Source organism: Chiroxiphia lanceolata, chromosome 6 (assembly GCF_009829145.1).
Source record: "Chiroxiphia lanceolata isolate bChiLan1 chromosome 6, bChiLan1.pri, whole genome shotgun sequence".
NCBI classification, from domain to species: Eukaryota; Metazoa; Chordata; class Aves; order Passeriformes; family Pipridae; genus Chiroxiphia; species Chiroxiphia lanceolata.
Genome location: NC_045642.1, coordinates 17928641 through 17948512, shown reverse-complemented (window position 1 = coordinate 17948512; position 19872 = coordinate 17928641). Strand labels below are relative to the sequence as shown.

At 38.7% G+C, this 19872-nt stretch overlaps 2 protein-coding genes across 5 annotated transcripts in view; one reads left to right on the top strand and one right to left on the bottom strand.

Annotated features, from left to right (window-relative positions):
- The window catches only part of AP2A2 (adaptor related protein complex 2 subunit alpha 2), a 48621-nt gene extending 35465 nt beyond the window's left edge, over positions 1–13156 (top strand). For 2 of the 4 annotated variants that reach the window (XM_032689981.1, XM_032689980.1), the window contains exons 15-23: positions 659–822; positions 2554–2631; positions 3528–3610; positions 4357–4446; positions 5283–5406; positions 6176–6292; positions 6477–6546; positions 8938–9072; positions 9912–13156. In XM_032689981.1, the coding sequence (XP_032545872.1) occupies positions 659–822; positions 2554–2631; positions 3528–3610; positions 4357–4446; positions 5283–5406; positions 6176–6292; positions 6477–6546; positions 8938–9072; positions 9912–9989 (939 nt within the window). In that variant the 3' untranslated portion in view covers positions 9990–13156. The remainder of the gene's footprint in view (positions 1–658; positions 823–2553; positions 2632–3527; positions 3611–4356; positions 4447–5282; positions 5407–6175; positions 6293–6476; positions 6547–8937; positions 9073–9911) is intronic. The other 2 variants (XM_032689983.1, XM_032689982.1) reach the window with 1 other exon arrangement.
- A 723-nt stretch (positions 13157–13879) lies between these two features.
- MUC6 (mucin 6, oligomeric mucus/gel-forming) overlaps positions 13880–19872 on the bottom strand; it is a 48161-nt gene continuing 42168 nt past the window's right edge. Inside the window, exons 39-41 of the mRNA XM_032690377.1 lie at positions 18700–19302; positions 15816–15918; positions 13880–14057 (exon numbers count right to left, since the gene is read on the bottom strand). Of these exons, the coding sequence (XP_032546268.1) occupies positions 13880–14057; positions 15816–15918; positions 18700–19302 (884 nt within the window). The remainder of the gene's footprint in view (positions 14058–15815; positions 15919–18699; positions 19303–19872) is intronic.

The following is a 19872-nucleotide window of genomic DNA, read 5'->3' as shown; positions in this document are numbered from 1 at the left end:
GATGCAACCTCTGTTCCACAATTGTGTCCTGGCTACCTGATTTGTTCTATCTGAGAAAAAAATACTTTAAAGGTCTTGCCTCTTCCTTCAGTGTTTGCAGCTTGAACTGGCTACAGGCTCTGCTTTTTTTGCTGGTTAGGTTTTACATTCATTCTAAGGTTTGCCAAGCTTCAAAAACCCAGGATTAAACAGATAGTCAATTTTAAAGATGCTGTGATGACCTTTGATTTTAATTTGTGTAAAAGCCACTGCCTTTCTTGCTGGATTCTTCATGAAAGAAAAGCAACAAATTTGAATTTTGTTCCCTACAGTACTTAATTTCCCTTGAAACTAAGAAGGGAGAAGAGAGGGGAGGAAAAACTTTGTCATCTTTGTCATCTTTCTTCTGCAGAATCAGATTCTAGACAGATGAATTTTGGTTTTGTTTTTTTATTTAACATTTAGATGGACATAACTCTCTTCAAAGGAAAAAAAGAAAACCACATCTGTAAATGACCTTAAGTAGAAATACAACCTAATAACTGCATTTGTGAACCCGTTTACGTCTATTTGAACCTTGATTTGGGGCACTTTGCCGTAGCTTACTTGTCTGTGCAAAAGAAACAGCTTTGTTTCAGTTTTGCTGCAGTGTAACACCGAAGTGTCTTGTCTTCCTTAGTCTACTCCTTCTCCATCGGCGGATCTGCTGGGTCTGGGTGCTGCCCCTGTCACCAATTCAGCTCCCCCACCTTCCTCTAGTGGTAGCCTGCTGGTGGATGTGTTTTCAGATTCAGCTTCTGCGGTTGCACCTCTTGCTCCTGGTTCTGATGACAACTTTGCGAGGTAATTAAGTCACCCTGAAAGGAATCTGAAGGAGAATTTGTCTGTTAAAACAGGATTAAAGGAAAAAAATAAATAACTTTTGATTTTGTTTCAGCATGTTGAATGCATTCCTGGGTGGTACATTCTCAGCAAGAGAGGTGTTCTTGAACTCTCTGCTGGATGTGCTGTAGTTGTTGAATATCTCTGCTAATGGAAAAACTGGGTCTGTTGTAGCCAACCCAAGGATATTGGCCACACAGTAGTGTCTAGTTTTCATGCTGGTTTTGCTTCTTCGTTAAATTAAGCTGCTTCTGCATCTCAATACATCTTGAATTTGGGGGTTATCTGACCTGATATGAATATATTTATTCTTATTTTATTTTCTTAAAGTCTTCTTGTGGCTCTCCATTTATGGCAAGCTGATACTGAAGCAGTGAGATGGATTATATCCAGAGATACTGCTTCCCAGAATTTCAAGATATACTTAAATTACTCTGCTACTGTCTAACAGGCGGGTGTGAAAAGGGGGATAAAGAACAAGTGGTTTTCTTTTTTTTTTTATAGGGGATTTAATACAAGTGTCTTTCTAATTACAATAGCCAGTTTAGTGTAGGTACGTGTTCTAAATCCTGTTAGTATTAAAAGCCACTGGGGCTACTCTCAAATGTCATTTGGCTAAAATTTTGGGAATAAATAGCACAAGATCACAGAATGTCTTTAAAATCAGTTGTCTTATTGGACAAAGAATGTATTACTATTGTCAAGGACCAAATTTTGAATGTTGACATGACAAATTTGCAAGGCATCTTAATATAGAAGATATAATTAGGGAAACTGATCTGCCTGGATCATTGACTCTTTCATCAAAATTTTGTACTGGGCAATACATTGTTGCAGGTTTGCAGTGATTAAGATTTGATCCTGTGTTTCTCTTGGAAAGTCATAAGCGGTGTTTGATCCTACAACACAATACCAAGACTTTAGGAAGCTACACAAGCTTGTTCATGCATTTTTTTTAAGCATAAAAAAAGAAACCAATACTAGTAGCTTCATAAGCAGATGTTACCTAAAAAGAGTTTTCTCTTTCTGCAGAAGAAAGTATAGCATTGCCCAACTCCTTGGTCTGTCTGTAGATGATGAAACGCTTCTCTAATGATACTGAGAAGTTGCTTTTTGCAGTTTCCTGCCTCTTTTTAGTGCTGTTGTCACTTTTGTTTCTAATCTGTTACTTGGGTAAGTCATTCTCTGTGTGCCTGTGTATTCTTGCCTATGCTTAATACTTGTGTGTTTTTAGGAACTGATTGTGCACCTGTAATTAGAAGGGGTGCTAAGGCTGATGAGGTCTCTGCTTCAATGCACACATTTGTAGTAGTTAATATACAGCTACATTGATGATTTTGAACTAAAACATTTTTGCTGTCACAATTAAACACTGAAAAGGACTTGGTTCTTTAAGAGGTATCAGTTTAAGCTACTGAACGCCTTCAGCTATCTCCTGTCTTCATGAAGGATTTCTGTTCTCTAACAGTCTGGGTGGGATGGGGGAGAAAAGTGGGGGAAAACATTGCCTAATGCCTAAAACCTTTCTAGGTGTACTGAGCTAGGGCAGCTAATAAATTTTTCATGCATTAAACTCAGCAGTGCCATTTTTGAGGAAGGAGGTAAAAGAAATAACTAAGCACTAAGCTGTCTTTACTAACTCCTGCTATCTCTGTCGCTACTGCCTTTCTTCCTTTTTGCTGCCTGAACTAGCCCTGACCTGGCTTCATCTGAGGTAGTTTCTGAGGAACCAGCTGATACTGTGCATGATGCTGATGAGCTTTTTCACAAGTAAGCAATACTAAAACCTTGCAAGGCTGGGCAATTTCCAGAATATAGTTATAAAGCAAAACTATATTGTGCATTAACTTAATACTCAGCAAAACTAGAGAAACATGTACTGTCAGACTTGTGACTAGAACACCTCTGTGGATGCTGTGGATTTTGTGACAGGCTCATGAATACACAGGTTAGGGTTGCCTTTACAAGTCAGTGCTATCACACACTGCTCTAAAATGAGGCAATGCCAGTTGTATATTAAGTTTTGCAACTATTCGCAAATAAAAAAAAACCCACGAGAGTACTTGTCAAAAGTACTGATATTTGGGAGTGTGTTTTAAGTGCCTTGTATGCAAAAGGCAGATGTTTGCTGACCACCTCTTCTGCTTTTAAGTGAGGGGTGACAGAAAGGACTGAAATCACTGCATAATGGGCTTTCTCTCTCAAAATGGAAAAAGTACAGCTCTCAGTTCACTTGGTAATACAGAAATGGTAAAACAAGGGATTCTTTTTTCTTTCAGGTTTAAACAGTCAAAGCTTCAAACTTTTCAATTCTGCACCAACCTAATGAGTTTCAGAAGTTCTCAAGACTAATAAGAAAAATCCTAGTCTGTTGCCTGGTCCTTTATTAGACAGTGTGTGTGTGTATAGCATATTGTGGTTTCCTTCCTAGTTTCTCAGACATCCTATCAAATAAAAATTTCAGTTCTTTTAGTGTCCTACAAGTGGTGGTTCTGGTTGTAAAAGTGTCTTTTCTAACTGCAGTTTTCTGCAAAGGCCTCTCTCACAGACTGATGCATTCTAGGTTAACCGCAATCTTCATCCTCTGTGTAAACCCTGAATTTAGTGGTTCTAAATATTGTTTAATGTGGCTCAATTTAAAACACATTTTCCCTCTCTTCCCCTAGGTTTGTGTGTAAAAATAATGGAGTCTTATTTGAAAATCAGTTGCTACAAATTGGCTTGAAATCTGAATTTCGGCAGAACCTGGGTAAGATCTTTTGGGCCAAGTGGTTTAGGTGTCTGCATTATCAATCTCAGTGCCAGCATGATATTGCAGATAGACTTACTTAATTTTCAGCTGCTTAAGAGGAAAATGTGATTATAGGCCTAGGTGATCTTATGACTCCCTCTGTTTGTGCATCCCTGTCTTCTGTGTGGGCTCTTGTTTCCTTAAATTTTTTGGTTGTTTTGGTAGCTGAGATGAAATGGGAATTTTAAGTGGTGCTGTAACCTCCAGCTCTTGCTGCCTAGTTGTATGACTGATACAGCCAGGGTTATAAAGGATCATTCTTCTCAATTTTTATATCTTACAGTATAGCTTATTGTATTAGTATGAGACACAATACACTTCAGATTTAATGCATGAGATCCTGGAAGTATCTAGGAAAGGGCTGGGAATTGAATACAGGCCAGGACTAGGATTGCTTGCTTCTCCCCTTCTGCAAAACTCTTGGTGGCGTAGTAGCTTCTTTACATAAAAAGTAACATTCTGCAGCAACTGGAAGACTTCCACTGATTATTTAACTGCTTGTGTGACAGCTACTGTGGGAGAGATCTAATGGTTTGGCTAAATCATTTCATTTTGAACTGTGAATATCTTGGTAAGATAAACTATGCTTGGTTCTTAAAAGTTGTTTTAAAGGTAGAAGGCAGTGTATTAGGTAATTAAAACATGAACAGTTCAATATGATTAAGTGTACCTAAAATTCTAATGTCTCATCCTTTTGTTTCTAGGACGTATGTTCATATTCTATGGTAATAAGACATCAACACAGTTCTTGAATTTTACTCCAACAGTAATCTGCTCAGATGACCTTCAGTCAAATATCCTTAAATGCAGTAGCACATGTCTGTTTTTATTTGGATTTTATGGTTTGTGTTGCACAAAATTGTAATAAAGCTGCTGGATCCAGGCATGGTGTCCTTGAACACGAAGAAATGGGAAACTTGCTGATGGCTTTCCAGAGTTCTTGTAGAAAGAACAAGTCTTCAGCAGGGATGGAAGATTCTTTCCTTAAAGCTCCGGTTATAAACACAAATTTTACTGTTGAAATAAGGAGAAATTAGGCTGCATAAATATCTAATGTAACTCTGTAGCTTTTTCCACTGTCATGAAGTAAGTGGCAGGGGAGAGACGTGTCCTTCAAGTACTGCATTAGCAGATAACCTAAAACTTGACGTGGAGATAGAAGAGTACACGTACACCAAGATGATGGTACTTTAAAATAAACTCCTAATTTATGGCTCATACTTAATGCTTGGTATTGCAAATTTAGGATTTCTGGGAGACTGTGTAATCAGCAGTGTTTGACTCAAGGTATCTCTGTAATGTTCAAAACAGTCCTGTGGTTTTTATTGTTAAATCTGTACTTTCATACCTTTTTAAGGGCATCTTTAAGTGAGTATCCAAATTATTGAGAATTGTTGGAGTTATTACTTGTAGGTATGTAAGTATGAAAAAAAAAAACCAAACAAAACAACAACCAACCAAAAAAACCCACCCCACAAACTTTTTTGTTGTACAAGAATTGAGCTTTGAATGTTCAGTAGCACGTAGAGAATGAGTGAACGTGGTACTAATTCCTCATATAGCTTATGGGAGGATTTGCTGGTTTTTAAGTTATCAATTCATTGATCTGTTTCCTTAACTACATTTTTATGCCTGAATCTTCAGACAAAACCTGTTGACCCCACAGTGGATGGAGGTGCACAGGTTCAACAGGTTGTGAACATCGAATGTGTGTCAGACTTCATGGAAGCTCCAATCCTGAACATTCAGTTCAGGTAAAACTAAGGATTCAAATGCTAGTGAATTAAATAGATGAAAGATGTTAAATTTGCCATGGTCCTGTGACTGAAATGTAGAATCTGGACACACAAAGCTCTCTTGGGTAGACGACTTACTTGAAAAATTGATCTAACTAAGCTTTAAGCTACTTGGAACAATGTGGTTTAAAAAAAACAACAAGCAAATGAACAATCAAGAAGCAGCTACTGATAAAATGTCTCCATGACTTCTCTTTCTGCTATCTGTATAAAACAGCAGTCTTCCTGTTTGCTTAAGAAATCTTGACAGGAATATACGCAGTAACTTCTCCCTTCTGGAAACCAAGAACATTTCTGCAAATGACTTGGCCTGAAAATGTATGCAACCAAAAATAGAATCTTGTTCTGTCCACTCAACATCAGCTTAACTTTACAAAATCCTGATTCCTGGGCTACATGCTGTTATTCTAGTCTAAAATGGTTTTGTTGGTATTTTTTCACAGGGATATATTTTTCACTCCTTTGGGTGATATCTAGGATAACAACCTATGTTAAAACTGAGAGATCCCTGTTAAAAGTTTGGCCAATTCGTGTGCCATCTAAGCAGAGCAAATAAATTTATTTAACAGTGGATTAAAACTTTATATTAGAAATATCATCTGGATATGATGGATTTTATTCATAAGCAAATTGGACCTTAGTGTTCATCCTCTGTTGCTTGGTTGATTTATGCTGAGAGACTGCTGACACTGCCATATACATTGTGTTCTTTTTATTCCATTTGCAGGTATGGTGGAACATTTCAAAATCTTTCAGTAAAACTACCCATCACACTGAATAAGTTTTTCCAGCCAACAGAGATGTCTTCCCAAGACTTTTTTCAGCGTTGGAAGCAACTGAGCAAGTAAGACTTGGTACTTGGGCCTGGGGCTCTTGTGGTGGGCCAAGGGAAGAAAAAGGTATATTGAGAATGTGTACAGTACCTCATCCCATACTTTAATCCTGTAAACTATAAGATCTCCCAACAGAATTAATTGCTGTTGAACAATGCTGTACATAACACGTGTTTATCTTGCCTTGCCTTGCAGTCCAAAACAAGAAGTACAGAATATCTTCAAAGCAAAACACCCGATGGATGCAGAGATCACAAAAGCAAAGGTAGGTGATAGTGTGGTGTTTTTAATTCATAGTGTAAGGGATTAGTGGCATGTCATGTTTTAATCTCAACTGGCAACTAGGTGCCACACAGCCATGGGATGGGGCAAAGAATAAGGAGGTTAAAAGTGAGAGAACATGTGGGTTGAGATAAAGACAGTTAGTAGCTAAAACAAAAGCCATGCACATAAGCAAAGCAAGGAATTAATTCAGTGCTTCCCACGGACAAGCAGGTGTTCAGCCATCCCCAGGACAGCAGGGCTCCCTCATGTGTAACAGTTACTTGGAGAGATTACTTTATAGATAGGAAACTAAGAATGTTGACCAGAGATGGACTCTACACAATTTATTTATTCTGACTGGCAAAGGAGACAGATGGTATATGTATTTCTGAATATATGACAGATGATATATGTATGTCTTACCTCCACTGAAGAGGTGAAAGGTGTTCTGTATTCAAATGTGTAAGAGGCACTGCCCTTATTTCCCATAGCTTGCTACAGTAGCAGGTTATACACAGTGCTAACAAACTTGATAAGGCTCTTTGATGGCAGTTGACTTTGCCATAACAATACACAGTTTTATCATGTCTGGCTTGGTCTTCTTGGCTTCTTTTTGTTTTTGCAATCAACACGTTGCACTTCTGACAGATGTTGCAGAACTGTGATAGTCTTCTCTGATCCAAAATCTACTAAAAGCAACTGGTAAGAGTGCAGGTTTAAAACAGGATTTTAGATCTCATCCTCTGCCTCCACACTTCAGAGCCAGGCTCTGACAATGAAGTATATTTAAGAGCAAAAGGAAAAGAAACGAAACCAAAGTATTACCTAACCTCCTTCCCTCCTTGCTCTTGGAGTTCAGATGGTGAGGAACTGCAAGAGCTGAATGGTCAGTGCTCTCAGCATTTGTTTCACAGCACCTAAGTGCAGGACCACATCAGAAACAGCTTTAACAGCAGAGCAGGATTTCTTTTGAGGTCAGACTATTACACAGAGACATGTTTTTACCTGCTAGGATTAGTGCTGTATATGGGAGCATTGGCTATAGGTGAAGGCTTTGATATGGTACAGTCTGCTCTCAATAAATGTCTGAGAAAGTCAGAGAACCCTTTCAGTATTGCAGCACATAAAAACACACAGTGAACACTGCAAGCCTGATTTGCAGACATATTCAGCAAATCTGGAGCTCAAGCAAATTCACATAAAAATAATCTGAGCTACGAAATACTTCTTTGCTTTTGTACTCTTAGAAAAATTCAAGTTTTGCTATAAGGACAATATAAAGCCTGACAGGAATAATAAACAGTAAATAAGAAAAAAGCACCATAGGGACATTAAGATAGATAAAACCATAATACAGGAAGTAGTGGAATCCCCATCCTTGGAAATGTTCAAAAAATGAGTGGATGTGGCACTTTGTGATTTGGTTTAGTGGGCATGGTGGTATTCAGTCAAAGGGTGGACTTGAACATCTTGGAGGCCTTTTCCAACCTTAATGATTCTGTGATTCTCTGAAAATGCCATCACTATGAACATCCTCCTGTTCCTTCCTTCCCCAGGTTTATATGCTGAGCCAGGACATCATGTAGTTTAAAACATCCCATTGGTCAATTAGGGTCAGTTGTCCTGGCTGTACCCTGTCCCAGCTTCTTGTGCACCCTCAGCCTCTTCTGGTGGGGTGAGAAGCAGAAAAGGCCTTGGTTCTTGTGTGAGCACTGCTCAGGGAGAACTAAAACATCCCTGAATTATCAACACTCTTTTCAGCAGGAATCCAAAACATGGCCCCACACCCTACTAAGAAGAAAATTAACTCTATCCCAACCAAAACCAGCACATGGCATAAGTAAACTTTGTGCATTTTGCTTTATATGGCAATTGGATCATCCTGTTAAATGTTATCCAGAGTCTTGGCAGTGCTGAGTTGAATAGACTGTTTCTCACTGTGGTTTGAATTAGATATAGTCTTCAATAACAGCTGGAAGCTTGAAGCTGTTTAAGAAAACACCAATTCACTGCTTAAAACTGAACTGGAAGATACTTCAAGCCCTAATTTGTACTAGAGTTACTAGTTAGAAAAGTCACTTTTTGTAGAACTGGCTGCCTTAGGCAAAACAGAAGTAACTGTGTAAGACAGGCTGTATCAAAACCAGGGGAGGCTTCTTAACTTATTTCTCAGTTGCTTTTGAGAAGAACCTTATTTACAGGAACAGCTCATTAGCAGGGTCATTTTTCAAAAATTTGTTGTAATGAAATTGGTATTGGAGAATTCTTTGTCTTGAACACTTAAAAGTTAGCCTCCTGCTTGTTTTGCTATTTGGTGGTGGCTATGTTTGGGTAGACTTGATATTTGTGTCCTCCTCTCCCCACATCTGAATCTTCTACATTTCTTTCACAGATAATAGGCTTTGGATCAGCGCTGCTTGAGGAGGTAGATCCCAATCCTGCCAACTTCGTTGGTGCTGGTATCATACATACAAAAACTACTCAGATTGGATGCTTGCTGCGCCTTGAACCCAACCTCCAGGCACAGGTATCTGTGTAACTATCGACAGCTTAAATACAGGTTCTCATTTGAGCTAAATATCTGTGTGTATCTGAAACTCCTTAAAGTATTTAAAAATCACTATTGCAATAGCAGATTGTGACTGCAGGCTCCAACAGGAAATTAAATGGTAGCAGCTGGTCCTGCATGACATTATACCATTTTGGTAAGTTGCTTCTTCATAGCAATTCCCTTTCCTGTTAGAAGAGGTCATTGTAATATTCCAGACTGTCCATGAAGTCTCATCTTCTCTTGAAGGTTTGAAACATTTAATGTTTTTGTCTTGTGTACCTCAAACAAGGTTAAGTATGCTTTCTTTTGCCATTTAAGTTAGTAAAAGAGTGGCTAAAAGAGAAAGCATGAACACAATGTTAAGAATATTTTTACTCATTTGATAGTAAATGCATAAAACCTCTTTTTTGATAGAGGTTTTATCAAAGTTAATTAAGGACTAAAAATAAGTTTTGGGTGGTAAGTCTTCTGTTCCCTGAAGAAGTGGTGGTAGAGGGTCTTTAAACTTTTCCACAACATTTACTCCTCTTAAAGAAAAATTTTGGACAACACCTTTCTGTTGAAGGCTAAAAATACTATAATAAAAGTAATTCTCTGCAAGCATTTGAATGTAAGTTTGGTTCAGCCAGTGGTTTGAAAATGCTGTATTACTCAGTGGCTGGCTGCCTCTGAATGTTTTGATTTGAGAGGTCTTTTTCCTACCAAAGCTTACAAAGCAAGTAGGAGGTAACTGTTAGTTTTCACTAGTTGACTGTGTGTTCATTTAATGCCAAACTGTGTTTAAAAAGTAAGTAAAATTTTATGTTCTTTTTCAGATGTACAGGCTCACACTACGAACAAGTAAAGAAGCTGTATCTCAGAGATTATGTGAATTGCTGTCTGAACAGTTTTAATATTAACCATGTCAGTTTTGGTTTTTCCACTTATATCACTGTCATCATACTGCAAATAAATGTCTTGTACATCACTGTCTGAGTACTGCAATGTTAACCAATACCAGCTCCCTGCCTTAATAGGACTTGACCCTTGTTTAAAATTAAGAATATAAAATGTACAGTACAGGGAAACGACTTTTTCCATTAAAAATGGCTTTTAGTCTGTTACACAAAGGGTGGGAGGGCTGTTTTTGCTCTTTTTTTTTTTTTTTTGCAGAGGTCAGGCTTTTAACCTTGTTGAAGGGAAGTTGTTTTAGATGTGGTAATCAAGGATTTCAGCTGGAAATAACTAGTAAACATTCTGCTTCAGTACCTTTAACAGGTACTTCCTCTGCTCTGAGTTGAAAGAAACCAATGTACTGCTGCTCAGTAAGGTTAAATCAGATGTTAAATGTAGAGTCAAAACTTTGTAAAGTGAACGTTCTCACAAGTTGTCTACTGGATGGGAGGGCAGATTCCAGGATGTGTTTGAATCTGATTCAAGTGAACATTTGTGTTGTGTCACCAATCTTTGTATTTAAAAAATGTCACAGGACCAGAGTCTTAAAATATTAATTGTGTAATATTTTACATCTTAATGTTTTCTGATCTTTGGAAAGTGAATTGAAAGCAAAAGCTATTCTTAATCCTTCTGCTTATCTCTAATAATGAGATGAGCTTCTCTGGTAGGTGGTGAATGAGTATATACTTGTTCCTTGTTACTCAGTGAAGTTAAATACTTTGTTCTCTGTTTTTTCTGTTTTCCATCAGACATCATAAGTAATAGTCCTAATGATGTGATACAATTAACTGCAGGGTCTAGTATTGTATAAAAGAAGTGAGAGGAAATGGGCCCTTGAAGGGCTCTAAGGCATGCACTCTTAGATGAAAATGTAATTTTAAACAATATTTTCCCCAGTGTACATTAATGGTAAAACTTAAGAGGTTGAATAACCAATATCTGAACAGTTTCCTTTCTGTCAGTGGTAAAAATGTCCAACATGGTGTAGAAAACTTCTGTTGAAACTTAAAGTGAATACTCAAAAACATTCATGTTTTTACAACCAGAGTCTTTTTAACTTGTTTCATGTCAGCAAACTCTTTGCAGCCTCTCTGCAGAAGTAAGTGGACAGAAATTTTGACTCACGCTCCTCAAGCCTTGAGGTGCAACAAAGGCTCCAAAACCAAAGCAAGTGAGGTAGCCCAGTTAGAAACTGTGGGCAGTTGTAAGGGAGAACTACAGATCATGATGAACAAAATCATCTACTGCTGACATGAGAAGTGAACCTCAGATCAAGGTTTCCTCAAGGTTATTTAAAGGCAGCCTGGGACTAGTGTCTCATGCACATACAGACAAGTGTGCCCATGGAGTAAAGGTTTTGAGTAAGAGTGATGACATTGAAAATACATTTAAATAAGGCTGCTGTCATGCTGCCCAGTGCACAGCAGGGGACAGGATTCTCCATGATTGAGTGTGCCTTGCTTTTTGTCTTCAGTGCTTTGAGTTTAAATGATGGAACTGGGAGATTATAACTTGATTTGGTTGAAGGCTAGTGATGGTACTCGAGTACAAGTGAAAAATGAGGAACAAAGGTTTTGCTGTGATGTGTGGATTTTGGGGGATATGTTTTGTTTTTCCAGAAATGGCTTGTAACTATGGATATTAAGACTGATAATTTGGCTAAAGGCCTGGTCATTCTGCAGAAGTTCCCTTGAACAATTGGCCCCTTTAAGGCCTTTTAAATACTTCTTAATTAAGACTCTTTGATCATAAATATTGTCATTGAAAGTCTTCATGAGCAGTTCCTGCAGTCATGTTGGGCAGTTGCAAAATACTAATGGGATACCTTATGTTTTTTCCTCTGGATGCTGTATGTCTCATTATTAGTCCTGTTATGTTAACCATGCTGTTGGCTGCTACATTACAAATCTGATGTGCTGATCTAAAGGGAGTCTTAGCAAAGACAGGGGAGGAGCTTCTGTTTCAACTATTCCAAATCCTGTTGTGTATCTGTCCCCCTGAAAAATGTTCTGTGCCCTCATTAAAGGACACCTTGAGAACTGCACTACTTTATTTCACTCTGCTTTGGTTCAAGCTGTGCTAAAATGTGCATTAAAATATGGGAAGGAGGGAGGGGTAAGGGAAAAGTGTCTTTTCAGTGGTGACTGTGTTAAGCTTATGACTGTTCACTCTTTATATTAAATGTCAGCTCAATGAAGCCATGAGCAGAAAAGTGAACAAATTAAATACAAATACTTGATTTTTTTTTTTTTGTTTGTGAATGATGGTTAACTTACCAGTGATGTATCCTGTCAAGCAGACAAAGTAATTTCTGCAGTAAACAGTGTTATTGTTTTTAAGTGCAGTATTTTCAGGCATTGACATGTGAAAATAACTGAATAGCAAAACAGGTAGCATATGTTCATTCTTGACCTACACTCCAGTATGTAACATTTATGGTGATTGTCTTATTTGTATAAAACAAAGTTCTGTCAAATTAAGTGGAGAATTTTCATATAGAAGACTATATATTAGACTATATTCATCAGAAGAACGTATTAAGATTAAATAAATGATTAGAACAGTAATCAAACTGTCCTTTTTTTGTCTGGGAGCATAAAAGTGTAAGAAATGCTTGCATGGAATGGTTGTTGTGAAATAATTGATGTGATTTCTTTCTGAAAACTAGTGGGTTTTGTTCACTTGAATCTTATCTGGTCTAAAGATCTCTGTTCCCTCCAGTGACTGAGTTTGGTTTTGTTGCTGTGTTTAGTCACATGTTATAAATACTCTACTGTAAAAAAACCCCAAACCAACCAAAACCTTGATGTAAAATCTTTCTTCCTAGAGTGCTTAACAACAGTAAGTATGTGAACAGTGCAGACTGCAGTAAACTGGAGTAGCAGTGGGATAAGGTTGAGGCTAAACAGCACACACCTGTGTTACATATGGGCAGGAGCTGTAAAAAGTTGATGTCACTGTAAAGAGTATCTAAACTGCTAAATAACATCACTTAAACTCTAAATGTATGCTTCAGATTCTTCTCTAAAACTTGCTAAAAGGGAAAAAAATATGAGTTTTTGTGCACTCATACAGCTTTTTCTTAAATGATTTGCAAAGTAATAAAGAATTCTCTTGACTGGCAGCAAGTAGAAATTGCTTCTGAGTGAACCTGTGTCCTATTAGATGCATATGGGCTTTGATTTCTTGCAGGGAAATGCCGTCAAATGTCTGTGTTATCCTAAAGCCACTACACGTCTGTGTTAGTAGTGTTTCTAGGGTGCATGCAGAAACCTCACAATTAGCTTTTGCTTCATGTAGCACCTTGCTTTCCAACAGCAGTCATCTATGGATGATGAACACAAGTGCTGTGTCTACCTTCAAAGGAAAGGGAATTGGTCAGTTCTCCCAGTGAAGTGGTGGGCTATTCCACAGGTCCCAGTTCAGCTGTAGTGAACCTAACAGACTATTTTCAGTTAAAATAATTGGCCAAATAATGAAAAGTTAGGAAATTCAATTCCTTCTACTTTATTTGAAAGTCAAATTTCTGTTACTGCACAGTGCTTGGGCCAGTTTTTAGCCTCTGGTTAAATATTATCACCCTGAACAAGGCCATACAGTCTCTGACATGGTCTTCCCTCCCGAACTTCACGCTGCCCATTCTTTCTCTCCTCTCTGCACCCCACCCTCCTGATCAGGAATAATTTATCTGTCAAGTTCACTGACAGTCCAGGCAGCTGCTCAGAAGCCTGACTGCAAGTCTATCCTGGATAATCAGTACAAGAGAATCCAACAATGAGCAGTCACTGTGGAAGTATTAAATTGTGATCAGTGTTTAATTAAAAAAAAATTGGAATCTGAGGCCTGGCTAGTGTATGCAACTGTCAAAGTTACAATCACAACCACTAAATACAGTTATGTCTATAGTGAGCCTTTTTCCAGGGTCATCTGGGTCTTGGCATGGTAGTTGGAATGTCTTCTTAAGAAGCTGAATTGGCCGACAGCAGCCGCATGCTGTGGTGACCATCATGTTCTCAACATTCAGCCTGTTTGGAAGAGAGGAAGAATGAGTTGGCATTTGTATACAGAATTTTAGGCTTCAGGCTTTTCAAGTATTTGCACTTTCTTTTTTTCCTGTGGTAGGAGGTTCAGAGGAAAGAGCACAACACTCAGCTTAATGGTTCTGTCAGCTAGAGAACTACAAACAGTGCAGCAAGCGACTGAAGTTCTCATGATGGGTGCTGCAAGAGCTCAGGTGTACTGAGCTGCTGCCTTCCTTTTTAAGAGAGGGTGTTCTTGTCATCTATTAGGCCTCAGACCTCACTGGAAAACTAGTAAGATTTGACTTCCCTGTTCTTTGGACTTCTGAACATTGTAAAGTAACTGTGGATTTAATCTTTTTAAAGCTGTGCACTGGACTACTTAGAGTTTGCAAAAGGTCTCTGGTATGGTCTTTTAACACAAATGCTAAATTGTGTGTGTTCCCTTTGCATGGTTCGTGGGGAAGGAAAATCCCTTTCTTCCTCTGAGCAGTTAGCACCAGAATCTGAGCTGGTGACTGCATAGTGATCTCAGTTGTGGGTTGTGAGGTCAGTTAACAAAGCCACAGTAGACTTGCATGTATCTTGCTGACTTCACAGTAATAAAGCACACGTAGGTGAAGTGACTGCTTGAACAGGTAGGCGAGGCTTTGAGTCTTTCACGATACTGCTGTTTTCTTATGCTGTTGATTTCTGACAGTGTTCAGCCTACTGCTGGACTTGGTTCTGTCTTTGTCAGTGGGAAGCAGTATAAAGGTAGGCTAGAATTCAGGTATGTGAACAAGAAAGTGAAGGAAAAAATATATTTTTTTTAAATCTCCTTTGCAAGGGAGAAAAGTTTGCTTGGTTTCAGTTAAAGTTGGGTTTTAACTACAACTTTCTAAATAATTGTGACAAACCTTAACTCTAAAAATTTTCTGCCAGGGTTCACAGCCCTTCTGAATATTCTCAGGATACAAAGTCAGTCACTCAGTTTTTAAAATGCTGGGGGACACCTGAACTTGCTTTGAAGGGGATAGCTTTTAGCTTCAGGATTAATTAAAATTAGTTATTGCAAAGGCAAAACTCTTCATTGCTTTCCTATTCTTGAACATAGTATTGGCTTGGGTTGTTGGGAATTTAACAATTTTAATTTTTTCCCCCAAATAATTGTGAACTCTAATACTGCTACACTAAGTTTAGTTGTATTGAAGCCTTGATTTTCTGTTGAATAGTCTCCTGCTGGGCAAGCAGAACTGCACAGGCTCAGACAGCACACTTGTAATTATAAAATATACCTGAATTACATTCATAGGAGAATGTTATGAAACAACTGAAGTGACATTTTGTACCTTAGATGAAATTTCTTATTTTACTGTCTTAGCTATTTGAAAACAGGTATTTGTAGTCTAAACAACCTTTTCCATCTTTAAAAAGCAAACAAATAAACAAAAAACCCCAAAATCCCAACAATCAAAACAACAAAACAGCCCCCCAAACCTGCAGCATTGACGTCTGTTTATTTTTTTTTAAAAAAACAACAAAAACTTAAGGAAGTGAGATGACATTCCTTCTTTAGAATGTAAATCCCTATACAATAAATGATTATTAATGCTGGTTTTAGTTACCTGCTTTATATGGCAACATGATATATTACTGGGTGGATTCTAACCACATGTTCCTCCCTGACTTTTAAGGAGCAGTAGTTCATAAAATACCACTCCTTACAGATGACTAAGTAAGAAAAACAACTTCAGTACTCTACAGCCTCTGAGCTATCCTTACTTTGTTGAAGATGGACATGATCCTTCACATCGGCTTAAAGTGACATTTGCAGAACAGCCTTTGTAAGTTATTTTTTCTTCATATTCAACTTCTCTACAAGGATCTGTCAAATGTGAAAAAAAGAAAGAATTATAGCAGAAATTTATTTGTTAGATGCCAAAAGCCTCCATACTTGGTTTCATGGAACACCATTCTTACTGCATGAGATAATTAACAAGTCACAAGTGAGTAACACAGCAAGAGGAGTTTTTAAACTGGGTGCTGAAGATGCATGAGACACTTACCATGGAGAACAACTAAGAACACAGAGATTGCTGGAATTACAAATGAGGAAAAAAATTCCTGTTAAGAACGTAGTGCAAATTCAGTCCAGTAGGAAAAAAACTAATCCTCTGCTGAGAACATTAAGATGCATGTAAAACAACCAGCTGTCTCATTCTGGTGGAATTATTTCTGGTTCTCAGACTTTGTAGTAGATTTTACTTCCTGGAAAAATGCTTAGCTTACTCATTTTAAGAGTGTAATTTTTTATAGGCAGACAGAAGTTCACAACTTTCCTTACAAGACAGAATGCCTAATGCTACAAACTGATGAACCAATCTCCTATTTTCTCCTGACTTGAAGCATGAAACTTAAACACTGTATGAAGCTAAAAGCTGACTGAAAACATAGGTTTTCCAAGGAGTTTAAACACAGTGTTTGAAGTTTATTTTAAGGACAACAAAGATGTTGAATACTACAAAGGCAATTCACGCACTGCTCACACTTGCTCCTGCACAAGGATCTCTTGAGCACATTCAGGTTCCGTGGTTAAAGGTAGGTTATAGACGAAACCTGAACACTATTGCAGGGAAGACTCAGTTAATACTGTAGTATATGTTTGGGAATTTCTTACTGGAAAATAAAACAACTAATAACTGGACAGTAGACTAAAACTGCAAGGAGCAAAGTCAGTAATGCTAGGTTGGGAATGTAATGTTTGGAAGCACTTCTCTTAGGAAAAGAATGTGAACAAAATCCAAAGCAAGCCCCTAAACCATAACTGCACTGTGGAAAATCCTTCTGCTTATGAGAGTTCCTACTTGGATTCCCATTCTGTGAGGTGAAAATCATGAGGATGAAGGGCAAGCAGGGTCAAATCCTGCCTCCTTGGGTCAAACTGTCATTTCCCAATGCTCGAGCAGTCAGTCAATTTGAGGCTCTTTTCTGCTAAAACTGCAATGAGCCTCTTTGGTACTGCAGCACTTCTGTGACAGCAGGATGAAGGACAGATTTGCATTTAATCACTTCTCTGCAAGTAGGTAATTCTGCCATGCCTTGTGGCTGAGCTGACTGACCTGGCCAGGCTGCACTCTGGCAACGTTAAGGGTGAAAACGGAGATGAAAGGTTCAGCTACAGGTAACTGTACCCGCTATTGTATATTGATTCTTACATCACTCTTTGAGAGTAGTAGTTAACCACAAATACAGTTTTCTTATATGACTATTTGGAACCCTTTGTATAAATCAGTCTTCTGGATTAAGACTGATGTCTTGGTTGAATGGAGCATGGTATTCTGCTTTGTTCATTGTTCCTTCCTGTTAGAGTTCCTGGTTCAGTGGATCTGATTGTAATGACAAAAGGAAGGACTCTGTGTGAGGATTCACAACAACTAAGGAAGTAGCATATTTGTCTGTGGAAAAGTTTTGAACACATGCTTCAAAGACAAAAAGATACAAATACTTATAATCTCATTATTAAGCAGGGTAGAAAAGGGGCACGCCTACTAGGATGCTGCATATCCCTCCTGATTCTTGAAAAAGGCAAGTGAAGAATGTGCTTTTTTTAGGAATTAAACACAAGGAAAATGAGAACAAGCAGTGAAGTCAGTATATGACAGTGGACAAGGCAATAGGGAACAAGGCAGTATAATGTGGCTAAAGTACACGTTCCAGATAGTTTCTCCTTTGTATGTTGAAAGCTCCCAAAAGAGAATGCAAAGTGGCTCAAATTGAGATGTTAACTCTTCTCTTGGTCCTCAAACGGTAGTTAAATAAACACACAAAAATGAACCATACAGTAAACCTACCTTCCATTCATAGATTGAACAGTGCATGTGTCACTCTGGTTTATTCTTAGAAGGTGTTAACCCATATCCTAGAAAGCATTGAATAAAAACTGCCTCATTGTTTCTAAATAAGAGTAGAAACTAGGCCTCTGCTTCTTACACAGGGTACAGTTAAAATCTTAGACACCTCTTGTGCATCCACACCATGTTTCCTGACTCCTATACTGTGGATCCTAAAGTAGGACAGTTCCATTTCAAAGTAGTAGATAGATATTGCTTTGTGTGCATCACTTGAAATTCCACATGAAATTGTGTGGAAATTATAGAAAATGGTATTCCTTCAGTCAAAAAATATTAGATGATTAATTATTCACAGGAACCAAAAAAAATCTCTGTACCTTAAAAACTGTGAAAACAGTATCCAGCAGAAGAGAGAACAAAAATGCTGAACTGTGCAAAGTATATGAGAGCTAACAAGAGGGCTGCAAGGTAAGTCAAAAGATACCTTTTATTTGAACAGGCTTTCTTACAGTGCTTTTGAAGATTAGAAAATAGAGGTTCTGTGACTCTCCTGATCTGCATCCTGTCAGACTCTTTAACTCATGCTTTTTAATGTCTACAGTATTGTATAGCAGGGAATCAGTCAGCTTATGAAATCTAAGACATCAGACAACTACTCTACAAAAAGTAACTGCATAAGGGGCAAAAACAAAAAATGGAACCAATGGGTACAAATGGTATCATAGATAAAGAATATGTAAAGAAAAAATTCATGCACTCATAAAAAAAAAAGGTATTAAAAGCATGATATAGGAAATACTATGGATATACATTACCATGTGGAACTGTCGATGGCACAATAGAAGACAAGGATGTTGAAAGTCTAGAGGTGAAAGGAGATGATGTCGTGCGGGCAGTGGTTAATGTTGTTGTTTGCAAGGTGCTCCTTTCAACCGACTCTGTAGAAGCAGTAGTGATCACAAGGGGAGCAAATGTCATTGTTGTAGATAAAACAGTCGGGACCAACTCTGGAGTGGATTTGGCAGAGATACTGGTAGGAACGGCTGAGGAAGATGTTTTGCCATATGGAGGCAATGTTGTGTTCTGGAAAGAAGAATACGGAGTACTCTCAGCAGACCTAAAGGCGGAAGTAGTGAGGGATGTAGGTGTAGGCATTGTGCTGATGGTGGCAGACAAAGAAGAGAATGTAGACGAGGCAGTAGATGGCAGCCGGGTGCTGAGTGGGCTGCTGGGGGGGGCAGATGGAGAGCTGGGATTTGGAGATGTTGTTGTCAGAGGGAGTTCTGTGCTGCTTGGTGGGTTGGTCTCTGTGGAGACAGAGGTCTTGGAGGTGCTGCTGATGGAGGTTACAGCCATGGTCTTCTGTGTGGTCAGAGGTGGCTCAATATGTGGCACGGTTGACTTTTTCTGGGTGAAGGCTGTTGGGAGGAAAGCACAGGTCAGTTAAGGATGAGGGAAAGAGGGAGAAGGAAAGGAGGTGGGCAGAAGCCTTGGGCTATGGCAATAAGCAAGAAAAGCAGCCCTATGTTGCACTGTGTATTCCCGTGAAAAGAGGGAGGTTTGGACTTCTGTCTCCATCCATAAGCCTCCACGTCACACTTCAACTCACTCATGGCCCCTCGGTGTGCCAGGCGATGGTGGGGTGACCCTGGCAGAATGGAAAGTGCCCACCCAGCCTCTCACTTGCTGCCCCTCTTCAGGCATTGTGGAGAGAATTGCAAATAACAAAGCAAGAATATCCAAGTGCATCTGGATCAAGACAGTTTTTAGAAGTGAAGAAACTGAGGGGAAAACAAACCAAGACCCACCCACTCACTGAGGTAGTCACTCACTGCCTCACTCTGCTGGCCAATGCCCAGCCAGTCTCCAAGCAATGGCTACTTTTGAAAAAGTGCCCTGCCCCTCCATTACACTGCTCAGCATGACTTTCTGTGGTATGGAGTGTCTCCTTGGCCACTGGCTTTGCGTTATGCTGGTTGTGTCCTCGA